Source organism: Geotrypetes seraphini, chromosome 5 (genome assembly GCF_902459505.1).
Source record: "Geotrypetes seraphini chromosome 5, aGeoSer1.1, whole genome shotgun sequence".
Lineage (NCBI taxonomy): Eukaryota > Metazoa > Chordata > Amphibia > Gymnophiona > Dermophiidae > Geotrypetes > Geotrypetes seraphini.
Genome location: NC_047088.1, coordinates 120,357,407 through 120,384,575, shown reverse-complemented (window position 1 = coordinate 120,384,575; position 27,169 = coordinate 120,357,407). Strand labels below are relative to the sequence as shown.

Below are 27,169 nucleotides of genomic sequence, written 5' to 3'. Positions count from 1 at the left end.
GACGAGTGCCTCGATGAGTGCCTCGATCGGTGATGCGGGCTGTGCCGTGAGGTCGGCCTCCATGGACGAGGCGAGTAGGTCTTCGCTGAGGACCCCAGATAGTGAATGGGGCTGGAAGCGGTCGATCAAAGCAGTGGTGGGTGCCGTAGAAGCTCAAACCCCATTGGGGTGACCGGCTCCAATGGAGGCACTCGCAAAGACTCTGCTCCTTGCATCGAGTGAATCGGCTCCAGTGGAGGCACTTGCAAAGACTCTGCTCCTTGCATCGAGTGAATCAGCTCCAGTGGAGGCTCTCACAAAGACTCTGCTCCTTGCGATGCATGCATTGTTGCCAGACCAGACACTCGCAGAGACTCTGCTCCCTGTTGAAAGTGTGCTCCCCGATGACGCACTGGAGGGGGCTCGACCTCACGGGAGACCTCCACGTGCCCAGGATGGATTTGGGAAAGAAGCTGAGGCCTCATCGTGGTAAAAAGCTCGATGAATTGCTTCTGTAGCATGGTCTGGAACAAGGCCGGCAAGGATGGATCCGCATCTGAAATGGGACCACCTGCGCGGGCCTCGTGCTCCCTCGGAGCAGTGTGTGAGTGCCTGGACTTCAAGGCCTTGGGCACTTTTAACACTACTGGGGGAATGTGCTGCTGGGCTACCTGACCTGAGGAGGTTGAGGAAGGCATCACAGCAGGCGCCAGAGTCTGAGCCGGGACAAACGAAGCGGACTTGATGAGACTCGGCGCCGCAGAGGTGGTCGGCTGTGGAGTTGCGGATGATCTCGAAGGCGAAGGTCCCTTCGTGGTCGACGGCTCCATGAACAGCGATTCCCACAAAACGCAACGGCGCTTGAAAGCACGTGCGGTGAGTGTAGAGCAAGGCCGGCACGATTTTGGGAGATGTTCAGGCCCGAGACACCGAACACAACGTCGATGAGGGTCCGTTAGCGAAATCGCGCGCTGGCACTTGTCACACTTTTTAAAACCAGTGATAGGCTGGGACATAGGCCGAAAAAGCTCCACTGCAAGATCGAAGCCGCGGGGCTGCGGCCATGTGGCCTGCCCGGTCGAATGGAACGAAGAAATTATTATTATTATTTTTTTTTAAAACATGACGAAAATCAGCGATTAAGATCAAATAAAACCAAAACCACGGACTTAGAAGGCACAAGTGAAGAAAACTTTGTGCAGAGAGTCGAAGACGGACTTCTCGGCTCCGCGGAAAAGTGAGAACTGAGGAGATGTGCCCTGGTCTGGGCGGGAAGGCACTCGCGCATGCGCGGTGCGGGTGACTCGAAACTTCGAGTTTTTCTTCAAAGAAGCGTCTGCATCGGGGCTCCGTTGGAGCACGTCGCCCATTAGTGAGAATACCTGCCTGCTTGTCCTGGGATAAAATGTATTATAGATGGTATTACACCCCCTCTAGGTTATTTTCTATTTTTTCTAAGGGTACTGATCATTGCTGGTGCGGCTGTGGACAGAAGGGTGATTTTTTACACATTTGGTGGACATGTCCACCTGTGTGTTTCTATTGGCAGCAGGTGGGTTGTGTGTTAGTTAAAATGTTACAAAAATATTGTTGTATTCTTATGGAATGTTGTTTGCTTAATGTTGGGGTCCCTGGGTTTACTCGACATGAGCAGAAGTTGGCAGCTTAAATGTTTACAGCTGCTCGCTTGGCGTTGGCACAGTGCTGGCACTCTCCTCAAATCCCTGTTTTAGAAACCATATATTCTTGTTTGGATTATTTGCAACTGATGTCTAAGTTGACAGCCCTGCGTCATAATACGTTGGCTTCTTATGCTAAGATTTGGGATCATATATTCGCTGGAGACAGCTTTCTCCTTAGTTTTGTTTTGCTTAGTTGTCCATTCCACTTCTTCTTTTGTATGGTAATTCTTATTATGCGATTTGGGTGGGGGGGGTTGGGATGGGTGTTTTTCCCTCATTTTCCTTTATTTGTGTTCTTTCGCATTGTACTGAAGAGTTCCTGTACAAAAGTTAAGCTGGGTGCTGTGATGGGAAAAAGAATTGAGATATTGTATTATTGTATTTTAGGGCTTTTTGTATTGCTTCTATATTCTCAATAAAAATTTGGGGGAAAAAAAAAGAAAATAAATAAATTTTGTAAGACTGACTGGCTGAAGTGCTCATCCCGACTAGAGAAATTCACCTCTCATTATTGTCTGTGTGAACCGAGGACCAGGTGGCAGCTTTATAGATTTCTTCAATAGGAGTAGATCCAAGGAAAGCTACAGAAGCTGCCATAGCTTGGACTTTGTGGGCTGTAACATGACTCTCCAGGTACAGTCCAATCAGAGCATAGCAAAATGATATACAGGCAGCCACTCAGATGGAAATCGTTCTGTTGGAAACAGGATGTCCAAACTTGTTGGGATCAAATGAGACGAAGAGTTGAGATGTTCGATGTGGCTTTGTTCTGTTGATGTAATAGGCCGAAGTACACTTACAGTCCAGAGTATGAAGAGCCGTTTCTCATGCATGAGAATGAGGCTTAGGGAAAAAATCTGAAAGAACAATCGACTGATTGAGATGAAACTCCGTCACAACTTTCAGAAGGAACTTGGGATGCGTACGTAGAACCAGTTTATTATGGTGAAATACTGTGAAGGGTGGGTCTGCCACCAACGCTTGTTACTCACTGACTTCTCCTGGCAGAAGTGAGAGAAATTAGAAAGACAACTTTCCAGTAAGAAATGTAAGATGAGCCGTGGTCATTGGTTCAAATGGAGGCTTCATTAACCTGAAAAGAACCACATTAAGGTCCCAGACTACAGGAGGAGGTTTGAGAGGTGGTTTCATAATTTAAAAAAGTCCTTTCATGAACCTGAAGACCAAAGGATGAGCAGTAAGAGGCTTTCCCTCAACTGGAAGGTGAAAAGCTATAATAGCACTGAGATGGACTCTTAATAGATGTAGATTTGAGTCCAGAATCAGACAGATGAAGTAGGTAGTCAAACACCAGTTCCACTGACAAGGAGGCTGGATCGTGATGATAAAGGAGTCACCAGGAAGGAAACCGAGTCCACTTTTGTTGATAACATTGAGTGGCTGGTTTCCTGGAGGTGTCAATAATATTACATACAGGCTGAGAGAGATGTAACTCATATGGATTCAGCCCAAGAGAAACCAAGCTGTCAGGTGTAATGAGTGCAGGTTGGGATGGAGAAGAGATCCCTGATTCTGAGTAAGTAGTGTAAGAAAAACTGGTAGAGGTATTGGCTCCCTGGTGCTGAGTTGAAGTAGAAGGGAGAGCCAATACTGTCTGGGCCACCAAGGAGCTATTAGAATCATGGTGGCTGACTCTCATTTGAGTTTGAACAAAGTCTTTAACATGAGAGGAGTGAGAGGAAAAGCATAGAGAAACATGTTCGTCCTCTGCTGCCAGATGGCGAGGCGAGTATAGTCTGGAGCAAAACAGCATAGATTGGAGCCTTTATTGGAAAATTTGGCAAGTTTCTGTGCAGTCCAATGAGATCTATGCAATAGAAAGTATATTGATTGATGCCAATCGAGTAAATTTAAATACCCTAGTCCACACTTTTTGACACAGCTCATCATCAGAAATAATATCTATGTCCGGGTGCCATGCATTCATCAATTGTGAAATGCATGCGAAAGAGATTTGTTTGTCTCAGTAATGCATACCGTTTGGAGACTGCACCTTTAAGTGGAGCTATCGTGATAATATGTTGAAAGAGATCAGGTGTGGATTTCAACTCTAGAAGGTCTAGGACTGAAGCAGAAATACAATGTTTCAATTGGAGCCAGTTGTTATATTGATTGGCTGATAAACAAAATTTATCACAAACCTCTTCAAAAGACAGCCAGCAGTTATTATTAAAAAGATCATGCAATGTCCATATATCACATTTTTGCCATGTAGGCCAATTCATAGCGATGTTTGTGGTTTTCTTTCAAAAATGAAGCTAGCAAGTATGAAAAAATAACTTTAAAATCAAATTTGGAAAAATCCAAAATGGCAACTGAGGCCTTGTTTTGACTAAAATAGCCCAGAGAACCCTCAAAAACATATTTTAGGATTTTAGGGGGGGAGGCGTAAGGCATGTAGGGAAACCACCTAAAACCCCTTTTTAAAGACCCTCAAAATCTCTGATTCAAGCTGTTAGCCTGCTCTCACATAACCATGTGCAACATTTACACTCACTACGATGAGAGAAACTGCAGGCAAAACTGAACACAACCTACAGAGAGATCTTTTGCCTCAGTGAACTGGAACTAGATTTCAAGTCTTCTGACTGCTCTACTGGCCTGATCACCACAGCCGGAGACATCCGCCATCCGTAGACACGCCGCAAAAAATGCCTGACAAAGGAAAACAGTCTGGCTCCAATCCCAGTCGCATCTCCATGGAACCGCTCAGCCTGCGCTAGACCCACTAGCGGATGAACCTGGAGTGAGCTACTTCCAAAGAGAAAGGTCCTGGAGCCCAGATCAGATGTGAAGGCTGTCCAGGGGACTTACTGCCAAGCAGCAAACCCCCCAGAAGCAGACGTTCTCCAACAGTCTGCAATCTCCTGCCGCAAGTATGTCCCCGCAGGGAACCTCCACAGCACTATGGTGAAACCATGACCGAAAAGTATCGAAATTACTAATAAAACCAGAAAATAAAACATAAGCAGAAAAGAAGCTCCTACAGTCTAGTCTGGCCTATAAGAATTTAGACTGGAGTTCAATGGAGCATGCTCAGTGGTAAGGTGTGAGAGGGAGGGGGGTAAAAGCTTCAAATGTTTGAGGCTTCCTACAGATCCCTAGCGGGAGGAGGTAAACTATCCACTGGTCCCAGAATAAAGTGGGATTGTATAAAAACACCTTCTTTTTAAAAATGATGTAGGCCAGACACAAGGTAGTGTTCTTCAATACAAGGCCTGGGGGCCAATGGTGGCCCTTGGAGACCTCTGGGACAGCCCCCATCATGTCTCATTTTTTCCTTGTTTTCTGCCCCTCTACCCAGGCTCAGGACAGAAAGAGGAAAGCATCGCTCAATAAACCAAAAAAAGGGTCTTCCGCGTCAATTCAAACAATGGTCCCCACTTCACCATTTCAGAATTCTAGTAGTGGTACCTTGGTTTACGAGCATAATTCGTTCCAGCAGCATGCTTGTAATCCAAAGCACTCGTGTATCAAAGCAAATTTCCCCACAGGAAAAATGGAAACTCAGACAATTCGTTCCACAACCCAAAAGGTTTTGACTGTACATTTTTTCCACACTGCAATGAACAGAGCTCTGATACCTGCTACAAGCCATCCTTGCTAGCATCTCACTATCTTTGTGTCAGACTCTGGGCTGCAATCTTTCCTACAAAACACATGCGCAAGATGTGTGGGGTGCCAGACACAACTATATATTTTGCACATAAACTGTGCATGCTTGAAGTGTGAGCAAAACAAGCTCGTTTTGCAAAAAACACTCGCAATAAGTGTTACTCGCAAACCGAGGTTTGACTGTATTGGTTGCCGATAATGCAGCAACAACAGAAACAGTGAAAAAACACAGTGGCATTTCTGTACAAACACTCAAGTATGGTCAATATGTTGCTGTTTATAACTAGGCTTGATATTTGGGAACCATCTTGGAACTTTCTCAAGCAAATGAAGATATACAGTAGGATGCCAATTATCCAGACTAATCTTGACAAAGACAGTCCAGATAACGGAAAATCTGGAAGAGGTAGTGCATGAGTGCGGTTGGGGAATTATAGGTTGGTAGTATGCAATTTGGATGAGAGGAATGGGAAGGGGAGTAGAATTGCAAGGGGAAGGATGATTAGTTAGTAAAATAAAGGGGGTTGATTGGTGAAGGCTGTTGTGAGGAATTTTGATGAGCTTGGAGCATTTAGGTGGTATGCAGGAGTGGGGAGGTAGTCATTGGGGTGGTTAAAAGCCAGTTATGTTGGGGAAAAAAGTAGCTTGGGTCTGGGGTTGTAAAATTTGGTACCCATGTTGGAGTTTGAGGTCAGTGAGCCTGCTCCGTCTGAGGTGTTTTATTGGGCTGTTTGGGTTCACAGCAGTTTTCCAGCATTTTTTTAGATTCTTCTTGTGCAACATGCATGCTTACCAATACAGTTGCGTCTGAGCGGGAGGCACCTCCTGGGCCCTAGTGCCGGCTTTACGGTTTGGGTATGACCAAATTATTTGTGATTCAAAAACTGAACAAGAACGGAAGCAATCCGGATAATCTGTGTTCAAATAACCAGCATCCTACTGTATTGGTTAACTTTATGCAACCAAAGAGTCCTTCATGGTTATTCTCCTGGGGCAAATCCACGTGTTCTGGGTACCCATTATCCACATGCTCATGACTGTTGATGTTCTGAATGCAACCAGTCATCAGTACCATTTGAACAAGGAAGAAAAAAATTGAACTTTACACAGCTTCTAAAGCTGAACACTAACTTTTACTAGACTCTTTGAATTAATGCAGTTACTCATCATGTCTGTTAAAATTAACACATTTGCAAAAAGTTCAGAATTAGAATTTTTGTTTGGAACAAAATTAAATTGGCATCAACTGAAATAATTTTTCTTGCACTAAAGATATAAAGCTCAAAATTCTGAATAAGTGGCGCAAATTTCTAAGATGTAGGATACTCAATGATAGATTAAGACTTAAAAAAGTTCCCAAACTTTCAGTTGGCCAAGAACTATGCCACCCCTTCCCCCTTCCAATTAGATAAAAAGCCGATATCTTGAAAACCATTGAAGATAGAAATCTAAACTTTCGCAGTTTTTCATCTTATATATTGCTCTCCATGTTGGTAGATTATCATCAATCTATGAAATGGTGAGGTAGGGAAGTTTCCAAATTTTGGATGAACTGATGTGGAATGATCACAAATGAGGATAACCCCCACACATATCCTCCAAAATAGCATGACGGTAAGCTGATAGGGATAAACGTCATTGATACACACTGGTCAGCAGCATCATGGCCTGGCATAGGAAGATATTTGGCAGCTCTCCTTTAGCTCATTAGAATCCAAAGTAGCCTCAGCTTAAAAATTAATAAAGACCACTGTGCTAAAAAATTTCATTTATACAGTTAATTGCATTTTTACCCTGATACATAACTCCATAAAATATTCTGAAAACATACCTAGATTCAGATCTTGACCTGGATTTTGATCTAGAACGCCCAGATCCCTCTTTGGATCGTGATCTTGCTGGAGATCGAGTAGGAGAGTGGCTAGCAGATTTCCCAGACCGACGTGCACTTCCGCTTCTTGAAGCGGAACGAGACTCCTGCATACAGATATTGAATACTTACAACAGGTCCGTTTAATAGACGGTAATGTAATGAAAAAGAAATAATAATAAATTGATAAACAGCAAGCTGAAGTGAAATAGTTTTCAAATTAAATGCCTCTTATTACTTGTATGAGCAGTTATAACTGTAACTGCCTTAAAAGTTCCCTGGTTTGTTTTTTTTACCCTGCATATACTTTCTTTATTAAAAGATAAAAATGCATGCATGTGTTGAGCAAAATATACAGGGACACAGAAACAGACTAGTAATTACTTAGCGTAGTGCTTTCTGATTCCAGATTACTTCTTATCTTAACTTCATTTCTATTTCTTTTCTTCATTCTTCCGTTTCAAATTCTGACTTCTTTTCATCTTCCCCACTTCACACACACTTCTCAAAATTCTATAAGTGGGACTTCTGGTCTGATAATTAGCATGCATTCTTTTTTTTTTTTTTTCAAAATTCAGCTTCACTTATTCTTAGCTTCAAATAATTCTCATTTATAAAACTTGTCAAATGCCGACTTCCGCATTTTCCTTCTTCAATATTAACCTTAATAGAAAAAGAACAGGATGAAGCAAATTTAAAACTCCAGGATCAAATCTAGTGCCAAAGCTGAAACTAGAAAAAAAAACCACTATATAACGAATTTTAGCTAAATTATAACTGCATATTTAGACAACTGTGTGTGTGTTGGGGGGACAACTTACCAACCAAAGTTTACTACCTGCTAATTTTTCTAGTAAGGGCAGAAAATAAAAAAATCACTTCCATTGAGTTTAAAAGGATGCACTTGACTTAAGCATTTGTCTACTGCACATTTCCAACAGCAACTCAAGAATAAGAGTACCGTATTAAGCTTTCACTTAAATCCCCACTAGTAAAAACCCCAGAAAATGATCCATAATAAATCATCACTGTACGAACCAAAAGAAAAGAAAAAAACTGAAAGTGGTCTCATAGTTTATTATAGCTTCTATAAAGATCAGGAATAAAGTTCAGGAATAAAATGAGTTAGCCCTTTTTTTTTTTTATATCACCCTGCAGACATGGAAAAATTATATCTTACCTGATAATTTTCTTTCCTTTAGTCACAACAGATAAATCCAGACAAAAAGGGTTCTGTCAATCCACTAGCAGCAGAGATAGAGAATCAAACTGAGCTCTGTCATATAGGATTGTAAGGTCACTGGATGTGGAGAAAGTATGTTCCTACCTGATAATTTTCGTTCCTTTAATCACAGCAGATGAATCCAAAGATGAGTGGGTTGTGTCCACTTACCAGCAGGTAGAGATAAAGAGCACAAACGTGAGCTCTGTCATATGATGGAATGCTCCCCGATACATCAGTATTCCTTATGAGCAGTAGGATCAACCAAACAGGTCTATTGGTATCAAACTTCCTCCTTAACGGTGTTGAATCCACATCATGCGGGTCTACAGGACCAATTCCTATGGATCCAAGGGAAAACTCACTCACAAAAAGGGCAGGGTTCAAGATTCATCTGCTTTGACTACAGGAATGAAAATCATCAAATAACAAATTCTCCTTCCTGGTTATCAGCAGCAGATGAATCCAGAGATGAGTAGGATGTAATAAAGCGGGACAGTGAACAGAAAGTAGAAAGACAGAGATACCAGGCCACGTAGTCTGATACGACTCTAGAATACTACTATTTATTATTTCTATAGCGCTCAAAGGCGTACGCAGCGCTGTACATTTTAACATATAATAGACAATCCCTGCACAGAAGAGGGAGGGAGATGAGAATTCAAGAAAGGAGGAGAGCTAGGAGTCAAACTCAATGAGGAAGGAGAAGGATTTGTCAGGGGAGGGGTCGGTAAAGCACAGTTACTTATCGTGTTATCCAGGGACAGCAGGCAGATGGAAAAATTGTCTTACCTGTTAATTTTCTTTCCTTTAGACGCAGCAGATGAATCCAAAGATCAATGGGATAGTACACATCTACCAGCAGGCGGAGATAGAGAAACTGATTAACAGGTGGTCCTATTGGCTGGCACTCCTCCTGTATCTTCAATATAGCTCCTTGCCCAAGCATCCATAACCATCAATAGGCATAGCATGTAAAAAAACTTCTTAGCCATAACAAATCTCAAAAGGCAATAAAGCACAGTTAACTTACCGTTAACAGGTGATATCCAGGGACAGCAAGCAGCTATTCTCACATATGGGTGACGTCATCGATGGAGCCCGGTTGCGGACGCCTCACAAGCAGACTTGCTTGAAGAAACTCGAAGTTTCAAGTCGCCCACACCATGCATGCGCGAGTGCCTTCCTGCCTAGCACAGGGAGCATCTCCTCAGTTCAGATAGCTAACAGAGAAGCCAACCAGGGGAGGTGGGTGGGTTGTGAGAATAGCTGCCTGCCGTCCCTGGATAACACCTGTTACGGTAAGTAACTGTGCTTTATCCCAGGACAAGCAGGCAGGTATTCTCACATAAGGGTGACCTCCAAGCTAACCAGAATGGGATGGTGGGAGTGTTGACAATTTAGGAGACTGACAGACTGAGACACAGGAACCGAAGTCAGGGGGAAAGGAACCAAGCCGTCAGATGTAATGATGGAAGATTGGGATGCAACAGCGAACCCCGACTCTGAGACAGCAGAGAGGGAAAAACAGGTAGAAGCAGAGGCTCCCTGACACTGAGTTGAAGGAGCAGGGAGAACCAGGGTTGATGAGGCCAACGAGGCGCAATGAGAATCAGAGTGGCTCTTGCTGATTTGAGATGTACCAACGTTCTCAAGATCAGAGGGAAAGGAGGAAACGCATAAAGGAACCTCCCTTCCCAGTCGAGAAGAAAGGCATCGGCCTCGAGATGATCCGGGAAGTACATCCGAGTACAAAAGAGGGGCAGATTGTGATTCTCCGGAGAGGCAAACAGATCTACTTGAGGAGTCCCCCAGCGGTCGAAGACTTCATGCAGGACTAGGGAGTTGAGCGACCACTCATGCGGCTGGAGAAGGCAACTGAGTTTGTCGGCCAGACAATTCCGCTCTCCTTGAATATAAACTGCCCAAAGGAAGATGTTCTGAGAGACCGCCCACTCCCAGAGGCAAAGAGCCTCCTGACACAGAGACCAAGAGCCCGTCCCTCCTTGCTTGTTCACATAGTACATGGCCACCTGGTTGTCCATCCATACTAGGACTACCTGATCGTGCAGCAGGTGGCAGAAAGTCCGAGCAGCCAGGAAAATGGCACGAAGCTCCAAGACATTGATGTGGCAAAGACGGTCCTCCGCCGACCACAGTCCTTGAGTGCACAGACCGTCGAGATGAGCCCCCTAAGCGTACTCCGAAGAGTCCGTGGTTAGGACCTTGTGATGCGGAGGGGTGAGAAAGAGCAAACCCCTGGAAAGATTGGAAGAGTTGGTCCACCAACGGAGCGAGCGTTTCAAAGAGGGAGTCACTGTCACAGGAGTTGAGATCAGGTCCCTGTCTTGACGCCATTGCGAGGCCAACGCCCACTGAGGCAGCCGCAGATGTAAGCGGGCAAACGGCGTGACATGAACTGTTAATGCCATGTGACCCAGCAGAATCATCAGACGCTGCGCCGGTACCGAGGGCAGCAGCGAAACCTACCGACTCAGGCGGACCAGAATCTCCAACCGTGGAGGACGGAGGCAAACCGTGTCCAGCACGGCCCCAATGAACTGAAGAGATTGAGAGGGGCACAATTGAGACTTCGGGAAATTCACCTCGAACCCCAGACGCTGAAGGAAGATGATAGTCTGTCGGGTCGCTGAGATAACCCCTTCCCTGGACGCTGCCTTGATCAGCCAATCGTCCAGGTAGGGAAAAACCTAAAAGCCCCGAGAGCGCAGAGCTGCTGCGACCACCACCATGCACTTCGTAAAGACTCGAGGGGACGAAGCAAACCCAAAAGGGAGAACCCTGTATTGAAGGTGCAATTCCCCCACCTGGAAACGCAGAAATCTGCTGAAAGCGAGATGCACCAGAACATAGGTATAAGCCTCCTTCAGGTCGAGGGAGCACATCCAATCCCCCTCGTCCAGTAGTGGGTACAGGACCGGTAGGGATAGCATATGGAATTTCTCCCAGACAAGGAACTTGTTGAGCCTCCGGAGGTCCAAAATGGGGCGGAGGTCCCCGGTCTTTTTCAGAACCAGAAAATAGCGGGAGTAGAATCCCTTCCCCCGCTGAGCGTGGGGCACCCGCTCCACCGCCCGGAGACTCAACAAGGCCCTGGCCTCCGACAGGAGAAGGGGGAGCTGCGACCTGTTGGAAGGACACACGCCGGGCGGACTGTCCGGCGGGATTTCCTGGAAGTTGAGGGAATAACCCTCCGACACGACTCGGAGGACCCAAGCATCGGAGGTGATGAGGGTCCAAGATGGATGAAATGCTCGCAACCGACCCCCGATGGGCAACAGGGTCGCGGACAGTGCGGAGGGGGCCTGCCCCCACCCGCTCAAGGCGTCAAAAAGATGGGGCAGGCTTAGACGCCCCTTGCGCCTGAGGCTTCTGCTGCGGCGCTCTGGACTGCTGAGGGGGTCTCCTCGGCGGGGGCCTGGAGAAAGCCGGCGTGGTCTTCTGTGGATAGCGCCTAGGTGGAACTCGGTAAGGCTTAGGAGCAGACGACTGTGCCTTTGGGCGCACGAGGGAGGCGAAAGAACGTTCGTGCTCTGAGAGGCATTTCGTAGCCGCCTCCAGAGACTCATCAAAAAGCTCCAAGCCTACACAGGGCAAATTGGCCAGGCGCTCCTGCAGGTTGGGATCCATATCCACGATACGCAGCCACGCCAGGCGTGGCTGCGTATCCCTAGAGCCCCGTGCCCCTAGAGCCCCGTGACGAACCCATCCTAGCTGGGGAGCAGAACAGCCTCGGATTAGATAGGCTGAGCTCCGAAACGCGGGGAGCCTTGGCCTCCCGGGCCGGCGAGGAGCAACCCCGCCTCCGAGGCGACCCATGAGGACGCTTCGACCTCCTGAAACGGCGCTTCGCCTGAGGCCGGCCCGAGGGCGAGGACCCGCGGGAGGCTCCGGACGAGGAGTCCGTGGAAGAAATACGGCGAACACGGCGCACGCTCAGGCTGGTCCGGTGCCGAGACCGGGGCTAAGGTCGGAGCCGAGGCCGGTGCCACCACCGGGGCTGAGGCCGGCTGCAAATGGGCCAGGGCGGAGGACAGCTCCGAGGAGATAAGCGCCCGGAGCATGTCCTGGAACACCGGAACGGCCATCATAGACGGCATGTCCGACGCCGTCGGGTACTCCGTAGAGGGCGACCTCGGTAGCGAGTATTCCCGAGGAGCACCCGACTTCGACACCCGGGGCGGGGCCGAGGACGACCCCCCCCCCCCCCGCCCCCGTCGAGGAACCCGAGGAAGGCTTCTTCGCCGACCCTGGACCTGAGGAAGGAAGCGGGGACTTACCCGGAGCCGACTTCGAAGCCGAGGATGAGGGCTTCGCGGAGGAAGACATCCGAGGCAAGGTCGAGGGTACCGAGGCCGAGGTCAAAGCCGGGGCCGAAGCCGAGGCCGACGTCGAGGCCTTCCCCGCCGCGGGCTCCATAATGAAAAGCTCCGCCATGCGAGCTCGCCGACGGCGGAGTGCCTGAGGTTGGAAGGTCGCACACCTGGGGCAGGAATCCGTAGGGTGATCAGCACCCAATCAGAGGAGGCACCACTGGTGGGGATCGGTGATCAATAGCAACCGATCGGGTGCATTTCTTGAAACCCGACAGAGGCCGGGACATGAACGACAAAAACGGCCGCAAACGATCGAGGTCCCGCGGCCACGGCAACCGGGAGCCCCCGGTGCCGAAACAAACTTTTTTCTTTTTTTTTCGACGATTTGCAACTTCGCAGACGATAGTAAAACAATAAAACACACAGCGACTAAGCAAAACAACCAAGCCGCGGTGACAGAAGGCAAAAAGACACGGAGCAAAAACACGACAGGGCTTCTGGCTCCGCAGAAGAAACAGAACTGAGGACCAAGAGGTGGGATGCGCCCTCTAGTGGAGGGATAAGGCATGCACGTAGTGCAGCATAGCAAGCTTGAAACTTCAATCAAGTTTGCTTGAAAAGCTGTCCGCGTCGGGGCTCCGTGGATGACGTCACCCACACGTGAGAATATGCTGCCTGCTTGTCCTGGGATAACACCTGTTATGGTAAGTAACTGTGCTTTATCCCAGGACAAGCAGGCAGGTATTCTCACATAAGGGTGACCTCCAAGCTAACCAGAATGGGATGGTGGGAGTGTTGACAATTTAGGAGAATAAATTTTGTAATACTGTTTGGCCAAACTGTCCATCCCATCTGGAGAAAGTATCCAGAGAATAGTGAGAAGTGAAGGTATGAACCGAGGACCAAGTAGCAGCTTCACAAATTTTCTCAATAGGTGTAGATCTAAAGAAAGCTACTGAAGCTGCCATTGCTTTGACTTTATGGGCTGTGATTTTACTGTGAAGGGATAATCCAGCCAGGGCATAGCAGAAAGAGATACAAGCCGCCATCCAATTGGAGATGGTACGCTTAGAAATAGGATGTCCCAACTTGTTCGGATCAAAGGAGACAAAAAGTTGAGGAGCAGTTCTGTGTGGTTTGTTGCGTTCCAAATAGAAACCCAAAGCACGTTTACAGTCCAGAGTATGAAGAGCAACTTCTCCAGGATGAGAACGAGGCTTTGGAAAAAAACACTGGAAGAACAATGGATTGGTTGAGATGAAATTCCGAGACCGCTTTAGGTAGGAATTTAGGATGAGTACGAAGAACCACCTTATCATGATGGAACACAGTGAATGGTGGGTCAGTAACTAAAGCTCGCAGTTCACTTACTCTTCGAGCAGAAGTAAGGGTTATGAGAAACACCACTTTCCAAGTGAGATACTTTAGATGAGCCTTATTAATTGGTTCAAATGGAGGCTTCATGAGTTGAGTAAGGACAACATTGAGGTCCCAAACCATAGGAGGTGGATTGAGAGGAGGTTTAATATTAAACAGTTTAACATTGAAGATATGGCTCCCTGCTGCTGAGTTGAAGTAGAAGGGAGTACCAAGGTTGTCTTGGCCACCGAGGAGCGATTAGAATCATGGTGGCATGATCGTTCTTTAACTTGACCAGAGTCTTGAGAATAAGATGAAATGGAGGGAATGCGTAGAGGAAGAGGATTTGTCCATTCCAGAAGAAAAGAATCTGCCTTGTGGCGGTGAGGAGAGTATATCTTGGAGCAGAACTGAGGCAGTTTGAAGTTGTGGGGAGCTGCAAAGAGGTCTATCTGAGGGGTTTCCCACTGTGAAAAAATGTGATGAAGAGGTGAGGAATGAAGAGTCCATTCGTGAGTTTGCAGAAGACGACTCAAGTTGTCCACCAAGCAATTCTTCGCCCCTTGAATATAGACAGCTTTGAGGAAGGTGTTCCCGTCCCTCCTTGTTTGTTGACATAATACATGTTGTCAAACCCATTGCGATGCACAGTCTTATACCTAGAGTCCAATTTTCCTGGAACAGCCAGTATGGAAAAAGGTATTTCTATGCAACGCCCAAAAGTCTGTCGAAATACTCCTTAGAAAATTTGGAGCCAGTATCCAATTGAATATCCAAGTCTACAACCATCTGACAAAGAAAAGATGAGAAAGATAGCTGATACACCAATGCTTTCCCTCGAGAAGGACTCTAGCACATCGAATATACCGTACTCCGTTTAGGAACTGAACAACATGAAGCTGAGAAGTAAGCGAAGAGCAATATACCCTAGCTCTTGTAACAAGCTAAGAATGGCACTTGAAGCTGAAGGGAATTGAACGCTAAGCCCTTGGCAATACACTTGTGCCAAAAAAGAACTCTGGTAGAGTGCAATTGTTGAGAAGTACCCAAGAAAGGAAAAACCTCCAAAAGAAAGCAGAAGCCACAGATGAAAACGTCTGTAGCGCCTGGATAAGACAAGAAACAACCTGCTTCGCATAACCCTTACACGTCAGCCATGACCTTTCAAAAGCTAGGTTGTAATACCAAAGTAGTACGAATATCCATGTTGATCGGACAATAAGTGAGCAAATTTGGTGATACCAGGATACTCAACAGTCCGGCTGTCGAAAAACTCATCAGATCTACATAGCAAGGATGGCGCAGCCAAATCCAGAGATTCTACAAATACTGTGCCCCGAAAGCGAGCTTCAGATGCCAAATCCAAGCCATCATCAGCCAGGGGGAAAACACTGAAAAAAAGAGAAACCAGAGGCGAGAAAGAAGCCACGCTGCTACCCCCACTGACTCCCACTCCTTGTGCCTGCCAAAGAAACTAGGAAGCTTAGTAGAATTTTGAGATGAGGCCATCAGGTCTAGTTCCAGGAGAATTCACTTCTATAAAAAGAGCTGGAACGCCTGAGCCAAAATTCTCAATATCCAGGATGTAGAAGATTTCACTATTACTAACATTTATACTTTCTTGAGCGTACACAGCGCTGTACACTGTAACATACAATGAATGGGCCATGTTCAAATTCTGGAGAGAGAAAGTCTTTTCCTGACCCATAAAATGATCTGCCAACAGAAGAAGATGAGAGTCCACCCATTGAAATAGAACCACAACTTTACCCGCCAACTGAGTACATCACCTACTGCCCAGGCTACAGAGAAATACCCCCATCATAATAGTGACTGAAAAGACCTTCAGCGTCATTCTGGAAGAATGGTCTAAAGCTCCAGAAACGGTAGCCTGACCATGCTCCAGAGTAGAAGAATGAACAAGTACTGAGTCGCCTCTTAAGACCAGACTCCTGGAGCCGAGGATGGAAGGCACCGAGCCCCCCCAACCAGACAGCTCGGGTTGTTTGGTGACCATGAGCTAGTCCAGCAAAGACCAAGGCATGCCTTTGAAAAGAGAAATCTCACTGACCCACCAAATCATACAAATCGATGCTTGAGGAGCCTACCAAATAATTGGAGCCCTGAGATACCGGGAACCACCGGAACAAAAGCGATGCTGTAGCTTTAGAATGGGAAAGCAAGCGGAGGTTCCAAGTGTCAGCAACATGGATCCTAGAATTTGTACAGAATCCCAAACTCTTGGTCATGGTGACCGAAGAAGAATGCAAACCTGAGACTGTGACCCACAGCCCTAGTCTTTAGGAAGAAACACATTTCTCTCCTATATGAATAAAAACATCACCCCGAAATACCCATATATAGTACAGGAGAAAAGAATGCTGTGCAAATTTGAAGATTCACGTCCAAAGAACTGAGGAAAAGAAACCACCCTTTTCGTGTCAGTCAAATGGCCTGACTGGAAGATGTCCGAATCAAGCAGTCAGTCAAGAAGTAGGTGAATCGCCTGGTAGTGCCAAAACGGTACCACTGTCCACATTTTCTAAATTGTTCGTGAAGCCTTGGGTAGGCATAATAGCATATGCCAAAACCGAAAATGCTGCTCCAATAGAGGCAAGCAAACCTATTGCTGATTTGGAGTCCATAGTGAAAATGTAAATATTCTCCCAGTTTTTCTGCAGAAATGTGTAACCCTGAGAAACTAATTCAGCAGAATGAGATCCAGCCTGCCCAATGCCCCCGTCTTGAGCACTATGCAGTAAGTGGAACAACGTCCCTTAGTTCCAGAAGAAATACAAGAACTGCCCTGAGAACCAATAACACTTAGGGAAATACAAAACATAGACTCAAGAACGAACCAGAAACCTGAGGAGGATGCAAAGTTGCAAGCATCCTGAAAAATCTTCACAGATTCCTAACCCGACATTATAGCGTCTTCCCCCTCATGAGAAAGCCTGAAGAGTCATTGGAAGAAGTCAAGATCCGATCAGAATGAAGTGTAGGTCAGCAAACGGCAGGATGAGAACTGTAGGATCTGTAAGAAGAAAGAAATTCTCCTAGGAAAAATCAAATTTCGCAATGTAAAGAAGAGTATACTGGAACCATAAAAACAGTACTAACTCCATGCGACGTCAGCGAAATATGTATGTTCTTTAAAGTGAATACGTACTAGATGCAATCAAGATGCTGCATCTACTGCCCCCGTGGAAAACAACAGCATCTTAACAGGTATCAGACAAAGCTCACATCGCTAATGAGAGCTTCAGGGATGAGGCTAACAGCCACATAGCGCGTGCTCCTCCTCGGGTTTGATAGAATAGGTAACTGGCTCCTGGTTAGAATGAGCTGTACAGCCATTCCTGTCTGGTCAGGGGGTCCATCTAGCATGTGCCATTAGAAAATGGTGACAGGAGAAACCAGCGTAATAAGCAAGGAAATCTGAAGTCCAGGCCCCCTCAAAAATAGAGAAAGAGTCCTGGCCGCAGGAAGATGCGAAGCGTCATTATGCCCATAGAGACAGCCCGAACTTGGAAATTGTTTGTACTACCTTTAAGGATATATATCCTATGCCACTACTAGACACATGCAGCGCAGCATAGAGGCCCAAATAAGGACAGTTACCAACCGACAAAGGCTCAATCTGCAGGGACTCCAAGAGAGACAAGGAGATACCCGTGTAAAATACAGGGATCTAGCTTACTGCTGATCTCACTGTGCCGTGATTTGCCGTATGTCGACCCAGTCCGGAGATAAACCGAGACTGGGTGACCTAGCACAGGTCAGAGTCTCTCTGGTAATCCCCTTGAGTGCTAACCACAGAGTCCGATTAAACTAGCAACTTCCTTCAAGTGAATACAGCAGGAACATAGACATAGACATATAAATTTGCCCAAGCTTGTCCCAAAGCTGGTAAAACAAGTACAACTTGTCTGAACCGCCGGAAAGGAGAGAAGCCACAGCATACCCTGACCAAAGTCAACTGAAAATAAAGCAGTTACTTATCGTTAACAGGTGTTATCCAGGGACAGCAGGCAGCTATTCTCACATGTGAATGTCATCAACGGAGCCCAGATGCGGATGCCTCACAAGCAGACTTGCTTGAAGAAACTCGAAGTTTCAAGTTGCCCGCACCGCAGATGCGCGAGTGCTTTCCCGCCCAGAGCAGGGCGTGTCTCCTCAGTTCAGATAGCTAGCAGAGAGAACAACCAGGGGGGGGGAGGTGGGTTGTGAGAATAGCTGCCTGCTGTCCCTGGATAACACCTGTTATGGTAAGTAACTGTGCTTTATCCCAGGACAAGCAGGCAGGTATTCTCACATGTGGGTGACCTCCAAGCTAACCAGAATGGGATGGTGGCAGTGTTGGCAATTTAGGAGAATAAATTTTGTAAAATTGTTTGGCCAAACTGTCCATCCCGTCTAGAGAAAGTATCCAGACAATAGTGAGACATGAAGGTATGAACCAAGGACCAAGTAGCTGCTCTACAAATTTCCTTAATAGGTGTAGATCTGAGGCTTATGGGCTGTGACTTTACTGTGAAGGGGTAATCCAGCCTGGGCATCGCTGAATGAGATACAAGCCGTCATCCAGTTGGAGATGGTACGCTTAGAAATAGGATGACCCAACTTATTGGGATCAAAGGAGACAAAAAGTTGAGGAGCAGTTTTGTGTGGTTTCGTGCGTTCCAAGTAGAAGACCAAAGCACGTTTACAGTCCAGAGTATGAAGAGCTAATTCTCCAGGATAAGAATGAGGCTCTGGAAAAAACACTGGAAGAACAATGGATTGGTTGAGATGAAAGTCCGAGACCACATTAGGGAGGAATTTAGGATGCATACGAAGAACCGCTTTGTCATGATGGAACACCGTGAATGGTGGGTCAGCAACTAAAGCTTGCAGCTCATTTACTCATCGAACAGAAGTGAGGGCTATGAGAAGCACCTTCCAAGTGAGATACTTCAGATGAGCCTTATCAATTGGTTCAAATGGAGGCTTCATGAGTTGAGTAAGGACAACATTGAGGTCCCAAACCACAGGAGGCAGTTTGAGAGGAGGTTTGACAATGAAAAGTCCTTTCATGAATCTGGAAACCACTGGATGGGCCGAGAGGGGTTTCCCTTCAATAGGCTGATGGAAAGCCGCAACTGCACTGAGATGAACTCGGATCGATGTAGACTTGAGGCCAGAATTGGATAAGTGCAAAAGATAGTCTAAAACAGAAGATAAGGAGGAATGCTGAGTCTCCTTATGATGAGAAAAACACCACATGGAAAATCTAGTCCACTTTTGGTGATAGCATTGTCTAATGGCAGGCTTCCTAGAAGATTCTAAAACATCTCTTACAGATTGAGAAAACTGAAGAGGAGTTATGTTGAGAGGTACCAAGCTGTCAGGTGTAGAGACTGCAGGTTGAGATGAATTAGAGATCCTTGACTCTGTGTAAGCAGAGAAGGAAAAAACTGGTAGAAGGTATGGCTCCCTGCTGCTGATTTGAAGTAGAAGGGAGTACCGAGGTTGTCTCGGCTACCGAGGATCAATTAGAATCATGGTAGCATGATCGTTCTTCAACTTGACTAGAGTCTTTAGAATGAGAGGGAATGGAGGAAAAGCATAGAGGAAAAGATTCATCAATTCCAGAAGAAAAGCATGCCTCGAGGCGATAAGGAGAGTATATCTTGGAGCAGAATTGAGGCAGTTTGTAGTTGTGGAGAGCTGCAAAGAGGTCTATCTGAGGCATTCCCCACTGTGAAAAAATATGATGGAGAGGGGAGGAATGGAGTATCCATTCGTGAGGCTGGAGAAAATGACTCAAGTTGTCCGGCAAGCAATTTTTCGCCCCTTGATTGTAGACAGCTTTGAGGAATGTGTTGTGGCGATTTGCCCAGTCCCAAACCTTCAGAGCTTTTTGACAAAAGGAGGGAGACCCCGTCCCTCCCTGTTTGTTTACATAATACATGGCGACTTGGTTGTCCGTCCGAATGAAAGAAATAAAACAGCAATTCGTGAGGAAAAAAATACAAACCGCGGTTCAGAGAAGGCACAAAGTATCGAAGTTAAACACAGAGAGTCAAAGACGAACTTCTCGGCTCCGCGGAAAACTGAGAAGATGCGCCCTGCACTGGGCGGGAAGGCACTCGCACATGCGCGGTGCAGGCGACTCTAAACTTTGCGTTTCTTCAAGCAAGTCTGCTTGTGAGGTGTCCGCATCCGGGCTCCTTTGATGTCACCCACATGTGAGAATACCTGCCTGCTTGTCCTGGGATAATCTACTGGAACGTTGCAGTTCTCCCGCCATCGCCGGAGACCCAGTATGCACCTGATTCTCGCCGACAAGTGGCCCCTGCATCAACGCTCCTAGAAACATAGTCGGATTCAAGCCCCGCAAAAATTTACCCTGTCGCGGCCTGCATAGAAAGAAAATCAGACTCAGAGAATAACTAGAAGAACGGTACAGTGCTTCCCACAGCGTCGGAAAAAACATGTCCTATCTCATGCGCGCTGCTATAAACCAGCACCTGCACAATCAGCTGCATATGGCCGCGACAAACACCGACGAAAGAGAGCCTCTGAATAAACAGGACTACTACTGCTGCACTGAAACCCAACGAGGAGAACAAGGAGACTGCGTGGGGATATGATCGAGACCTTCAAAATACTGAAAGGAATCGACAAAATAGAGCAGAGAAGATTATTTACATTGTCCAATTTGACACGGACAAGAGGACATGAAATGAAGCTAAGGGGGGACAAGTTCAGGACTAATGTCAGAAAGTTCTGCTTCACACAGAGAGTGGTTGGCATCTGGAATACTCTCCCAGGGGAGATTATTGCAGAATCGACAGTCCTAGGCTTCAAAAGCAAACTAGATGCATATCTCCTTGAGAGAGGCATATAAAGTATGGTTGGCTATAAAATAAACCAGGTGTATACCTGGCAGGGCCTCCGCGTGTGCGGATCGCCGGACTTGATGGACCGAAGGTCTGATCCGGAGATGGCGCTTCTTATGTTCTTATGTAGAACAAGTGCGAGCATGAAATTGCACCGCTACTGCCGCGCTGTAACCAACAAGGAAACCAAGCGCGTGCTCGCAAAGGGCGGGAAAGTCCTGGCTCCCTCAACGGATTTCTAGTCATAAAACTTAGCCTCAATAAAATATACATTCCTAAAAACGTACGTTGATGAAACCCACAGTACTAAGACTCCCAAACAGAACCAAACAGTAAAAAAACACATACATACTCACAAGCTTGTTGTTAGGGCCGTTTGAAGCCAGTAAGAGCTGGTTGTGCAGCACTAACAGGGCAGAATGTAACAACTGTTGTCTCCCTTTTTTTTTTTTTTTTTTTTAAACAGAGAAGGAAAAGAAGAAAAAAAAAAATTAAGACCCAGTCAGACCCTCTAGCAATGGAGGGAGGGTGAGGCAGGGACCTGGGGGGCCCAGGTGTAAACCCTAAAGCCGGCACCGTTCAGCCGGACACCCCTGTCTCACTGAAGAGAAACCTCAACAGGCAAAATTAAATTGCCATCTCACTGAAGAGAAACCTCAACAGAAGAAAATAATTTTCCAGTCACAGACAGAATTCAGGAGCTAGTTGAATACTGACCATCACCTGCTGAGAGATAGAGCATACTGAAGATACAGGAGGCGTGCCAGCCAATAGAACCACCTGTTAATCAGTTTCTCTATCTCCGCCTGCTGGTAGATGTGTGCTATCCCATTGGTCTCTGGATTCATCTGCTGCTGTTGCTAAGGAAATTCTCACACATAGGCAATGTCATCGACGGAGCCCCGGTACGGACACTTGGAAAGTGGATCGCAACTTTAAGAGTTTAGAAAGTTCACGATTAGCCCGCACTGTGCATGCACGAGTGCCTTCCCACCTGACATAGGCACTCAGTCCCTTAGTTAAGATAAGCCAGCTAAAAAATTTCCAAGTTTATTAAAAAAGCACAGTTATTTACCGTAACAGTTGTTATCCAGGGACAGCAGGCAGATATTCTCACACATGGGTGACGTCACTGACGGAGCCCCGCAGCGGATAGCCTCGAAAGCAGACTTGCTTGAAGATCTTTCTAAGAGCTTCCGAGTGCTGCATCGCGCATGCGCGCGTGCCTTCCCGCCCGAACTAGGGGGCGCGTCTCCTGTGAGGATCCTCAGTTCAAATGCCTAGCTAAGAAGCCAACCAGGGGAGGTGGTGTGAGAATATCTGCCTGCTGTCCCTGGATAACAACTGTTATGGTAAGTAACTGTGCTTTATCCCAGGACAAGCAGATAGCATATTCTCACACATGGGTGACCTCCAAGCTAAGCAAAAAGGGATGGAGGGAGAGTTGGCAAGTTAAGAAAAAAGATTTTGTAAAACATATTGGCCAAAATGGCCATCCCTCCTGGATTAAGTATCCAGACAATAGTGAGAGGTGAAAGTATGAACCGAGGACCAAGTGGCAGCCTTGCAGATTTCAATAGGAGTTGATCTGAGGAAAGCTACAGATGCCGCCATAGCTCGAACTTTGTGGCCCGTCACTCGATCCTGCAGAGGAAGACCAGCCTGAGAACAGCAGAAAGAGATGCAAGCAGCCATCCAGTTGGAGATGGTATGCTTCGAGATAGGCGTCCCAACTTTTTCGGATCAAAGGAGATGAAAAGTTGAGGAGATGTTCTGTGAGGTTGAGTGCGTTGGAGGTAGAAAGCCAAGGCACGTTTGCAGTCCAAAGTATGAAGTGCCGCTTCTCCAGGATGAGAATGAGGCTTTGGAAAAAATACTGACAGAATAGATTGACTGATGTGAAATTCTGAAACAACTTTAGGTAAGAATTTAGGATGAGTACGGAGGACCACCTTGTCATGGTGAAAAACTGTGAAAGGTGAGTCCACAACCAAAGCTTGTAACTCACTGACTCTTCGAGCAGATGTGAGGGCAATCAGGAATACAGCTTTCCAAGTGAGATACTTAAGGTGAGCTTTGTCAAGTGGTTCAAAAGGAGGCTTCATCTGTTGAGCCAAAACAACATTAAGATCCCAAACCAATGGAGGCGATTTAAGTGGTGGATGAAGATTAAAAAGTTCTTTCATAAAGCGGGAAACCATGGGATGTGCAGAGAGAGGTTCCCCTCAAGAGGCTGATGAAAAGCAGCAATAGCACTGAGATGGACTCGAATAGATGTAGATTGAAGTCCAGATTGTGACAAGGGAAGCAAATAGTCCAGAACAGATGCCAAGGAGGAAGACATTGGCTGCAGCTGACGTGTGGAACACCAAGCAGAAAATCTAGTCCATTTCTGGCCGTAACACTGTCGAGTGGACGGCTTCCTGGAAGCAAGTAAAATATCTCGAATAGACTGAGAAAATTGAGAAGAGTCTGTTATGTAGAAAGGTACCAAGCTGTCAAGTGGAGACTGCAGATTGGGATGAAGCAAGGACCCTTGACTCTGAGTGAGCAGAGAAGGAAAAACTGGCAGAAGTAGAGGCTCCCTGGTGCTGAGTTGAAGTAGAAATGAGTACCACGGTTGTCTGGGCCACCGAGAAGCTATCAGAATCATAGTAGCGCATTCCGTCTTGAGCTTGACAAGAGTCCTGAGATCAGTGGAAATGGAGGGAAGGCATAAAGAAACTGATTCCTCCAGTCCAGGAGAAAAGCATCTGCTTCGAGACATTGAGGAGAGTAGATGCAGGAGCAAAACTGAGGCAGTTTGAAGCTGAAGGGGGACACAAAAAGGTCTATCTGAGGGATCCCCCAATGAGCAAACACCTGACGAAGTGTGGGGGAATTGAGTGTCCATTCGTGAGGTTGCAGAAGACGACTCAATTTGTCCGCCAGACAGTTGTGTTGGCCTTGAATGTAGCAGCTCTGAGAAAGATGTTGCGATGAATTGCCCAATGCCACAGCCTCAGAGCCTCTTGACGAAGGGAGTGAGAACCCGTCCCTCCCTGTTTGACATAATACATGGCCACCTGGTTGTCCGTCCGGACAAGAACCAGTGTCGTGAAGGTGAGTTCCAACAGATTGATGTGACACCGACAGTCTGTTGAAGTCCACAGCCCCTGAGTACGAAGACCATCTACGTGGGCTCCCCATGCGTAAGTGGATGAATCGGTTGTAAGAACTTTCTGATGAGGAAGATTGTGGAACAGCAAACCTCTGGAAAGATTGGAAGAGAGCATCCACCAGCGGAGAGATTTCTTCAACAAAGGAGTTACTATAATTTGTTGAGAAGGCGGGTCCGTGGCTTGTTGCCATTGAGATGCCAGGGTCCACTGAGGAATGCGAAGGTGAAGTCTGGCAAAAGGAGTCATATGAACCGTAGAAGCCATGTGACCAAGCAGAATCATTTGTCTTGCAGAAATGGATGGAAGACGAGACACCTGCTGACAAAACCGAATGAGGGTATCTTGACGTGGTAGTGGAAGATATGCTCTCAGGCTGACAGTATCCAGAGTTGCGCCAATGAATTGGAAAGACTGTGATGGGGTCAACTGAGACTTGGGAAAGTTGACCTGGAACCCCAGACTTTGAAGAAATACAATAGTCTGTTGGGTCGCTGCAATAACACCTGGAAGAGAGGGGGCCTTGATGAGCCAGTTGTCCAGGTATGGAAATACTTGTAGACCCTGGGTGCGAAGAGCTGCCGCTACCACCACCAGACATTTTGTGAACACTCTGGGGGAGGAGGCTATGCCGAAAGGAAGGACTCTGTATTGGAGACGGGGGATTGCGACCCATTCTGGACCTCAGACCTCTCAACCTTGAATCTGAGGTACTTGCGAAAGGCTGGATGAATAGGGATATAAGGTTCCTTGAGGTCCAGCGAGCACATCCAATCTCCCTGCGCCATCAGGGAGTACAAGGTCGGCAAAGAGAGCATGCGAAACTTCTCCTTGACCAAGAATTTGTTGAGAGGTCTGAGGTCCAGAATGGGTCGCAATCCCCCGTCTTCTTGGGAACTAGAAAGTAACGGGAATAGAAGTTCCACTGAGACAGAGGAATCTCCGACAGCTCAAAAGCGAAGGAGAGCCTGAGCTTTGTGAAGAAGAAGGGGAAGTTGCGACTGATTGGAAGGACACTCTCTTGGAGGGTGATCTGGAGGTACCTGAAGCAAGAGAAGAGAGTATCCCTCTCGCAGGATGGTAAGAACCCAGAGATCTGAGGTGATGAGTTCCCACTGGTGATAAAAAATGGACAGGCGACCCTCTATGGGCAGAGGAGAATTCTGAAATAGGGAGATTGGAATGCTCAAGCTGAGAACGTCAAAAAGACTGAGCTGGCTTGGTGGCAGCAGGAGTTTGTGACTTCTGTTGATGTTGCTGCTGCTGAGGACGGCGAGGTTGAGACCTGGAAAAAGCAGAAGTCGTTTTCTGAGAGTAACGACGTGGAGTTTGTTTATATGCCCTAGCTGGTGTAGCCTTGGGCTTTGGGAGAAGCAGAGAAGCAAAAGAGCGCTCATGTTCAGAGAGGCGCTTAGTAGCTGCTTCAATGGAGTCATCAAATAACTCATTCCCCTAACAAGAACATAAGAAATGCCCTCACTGAATCAGACCTTTGATCCATCCAGTCCGGTGACCCGAACATGCGGAGGCCAACCTAGGTGTTCCTTGATGGAGACCTAGGTGTTCCCTTATGATGACCATATTTAGCCGTATCCCTCAATGTGATTTGCAAGAAGATGTGCATCCAATTTGCACTTAAATCCAATAATGGAAGTTTCCATCACAACCTCCTCCGGGAGAGCATTCCAAACGTCCACCACTCGCTGTGTGAAACAGAACTTCCTGACATTCGTCCTGGGCCTGTCGCCCCTCAATTTCAGCCCGTGCCCTCTTGTCCGAGTCTCATTTGACAACGTGAATAACGATGCTTCCTGTTCTATTTTCTCGAGTCCTTTTAGTATTTTGAAAGTCTCTATCATATCCCTTCGCAGTCTTCTCTTCTCAAGGGTGAACAAGCTCAGTTAGGTAAGTTCGCTAAACGATCCTGAAGATTGGGGTCCATGTCAACAATGCGCAACCAGGCTAGTCTACACATAGCTACAGCAAAAGCAGAGACACAAGAGGATAGTTCAAAAGCATCATAGGAAGCTTGCAGCATAAAGAGTCTCAATTGAGAAGGAAAAATTATGTTCATAGGAGCCTCATAGGAGGCTGTTGAACAAACTTGAAGGGCTGAAGTTAGGACCCAAAGTGGTGAACTGGGTCAGAAACTGGCTATCGGACAGACGCCAGAGGGTGGTGGTTAATGGAAGTCGCTCGAAGGAAGGAAAGGTGACTAGTGGAGTCCCTCAGGGTTCGGTGCTGGGGCCAATCCTGTTCAATATGTATGTAAGTGACATTGCTGAAGGGCTAGAAGGAAAAGTGTGCCTTTTTGCAGATGATACCAAGATTTGTAACAGAGTAGACACCGAAGAGGGAGTGGAAAATATGAAAAAGGATCTGCAAAAGTTAGAGGAATGGTCTAATGCCTGGCAACTAAAATTCAATGCAAAGAAATGCAGAGTAATGCATTTGGGGATTAATAATAGGAAGGAACCGTATATGCTGGGAGGAGAGAAGCTGATATGCACGGACGGAGAGAGGGACCTTGGGGTGATAGTGTCCGAAGATCTAAAGGTGAAAAAACAGTGTGATAAGGCAGTGGCTGCTGCCAGAAGGATTCTGGGCTGTATAAAGAGAGGCGTAGTCAGTAGAAGGAAGAAGGTGTTGATGCCCCTGTACAGGTCATTGGTGAGGCCCCACTTGGAGTATTGTGTTCAGTTTTGGAGACCGTATCTGGCGAAAGACGTAAGAAGACTTGAGGCGGTCCAGAGGAGGGCGACGAAAATGATAGGAGGCTTGCGCCAGAAGACGTATGAGGAGAGACTGGAAGACCTGAATATGTATACCCTAGAGGAAAGGAGAGACAGGGGAGATATGATTCAGACGTTCAAATACTTAAAGGGTATTAACGTAGAACAAAATCTTTTCCAGAGAAAGGAAAATGGTAAAACCAGAGGACATAATTTGAGGTTGAGGGGTGGTAGATTCAGGGGCAATGTTAGGAAATTCTACTTTACGGAGAGGGTGGTGGATGCCTGGAATGCGCTCCCGAGAGAGGTG

The 27,169-nt window shown here is 46.7% G+C and overlaps 1 protein-coding gene across 3 annotated transcripts in view; it reads right to left on the bottom strand.

Annotated features, from left to right (window-relative positions):
- Positions 1–27,169, bottom strand: part of TRA2B (transformer 2 beta homolog) — a 360,067-nt gene that overhangs the window by 274,763 nt on the left and 58,135 nt on the right. For 2 of the 3 annotated variants that reach the window (XM_033947301.1, XM_033947302.1), the window contains exon 2: positions 7,129–7,274. The exons of the other annotated variant lie outside the window; for it this stretch is intronic. In XM_033947301.1, coding sequence (XP_033803192.1) covers positions 7,129–7,274 — 146 coding nt within the window. The remainder of the gene's footprint in view (positions 1–7,128; positions 7,275–27,169) is intronic. 3 annotated transcript variants of the gene reach the window in all.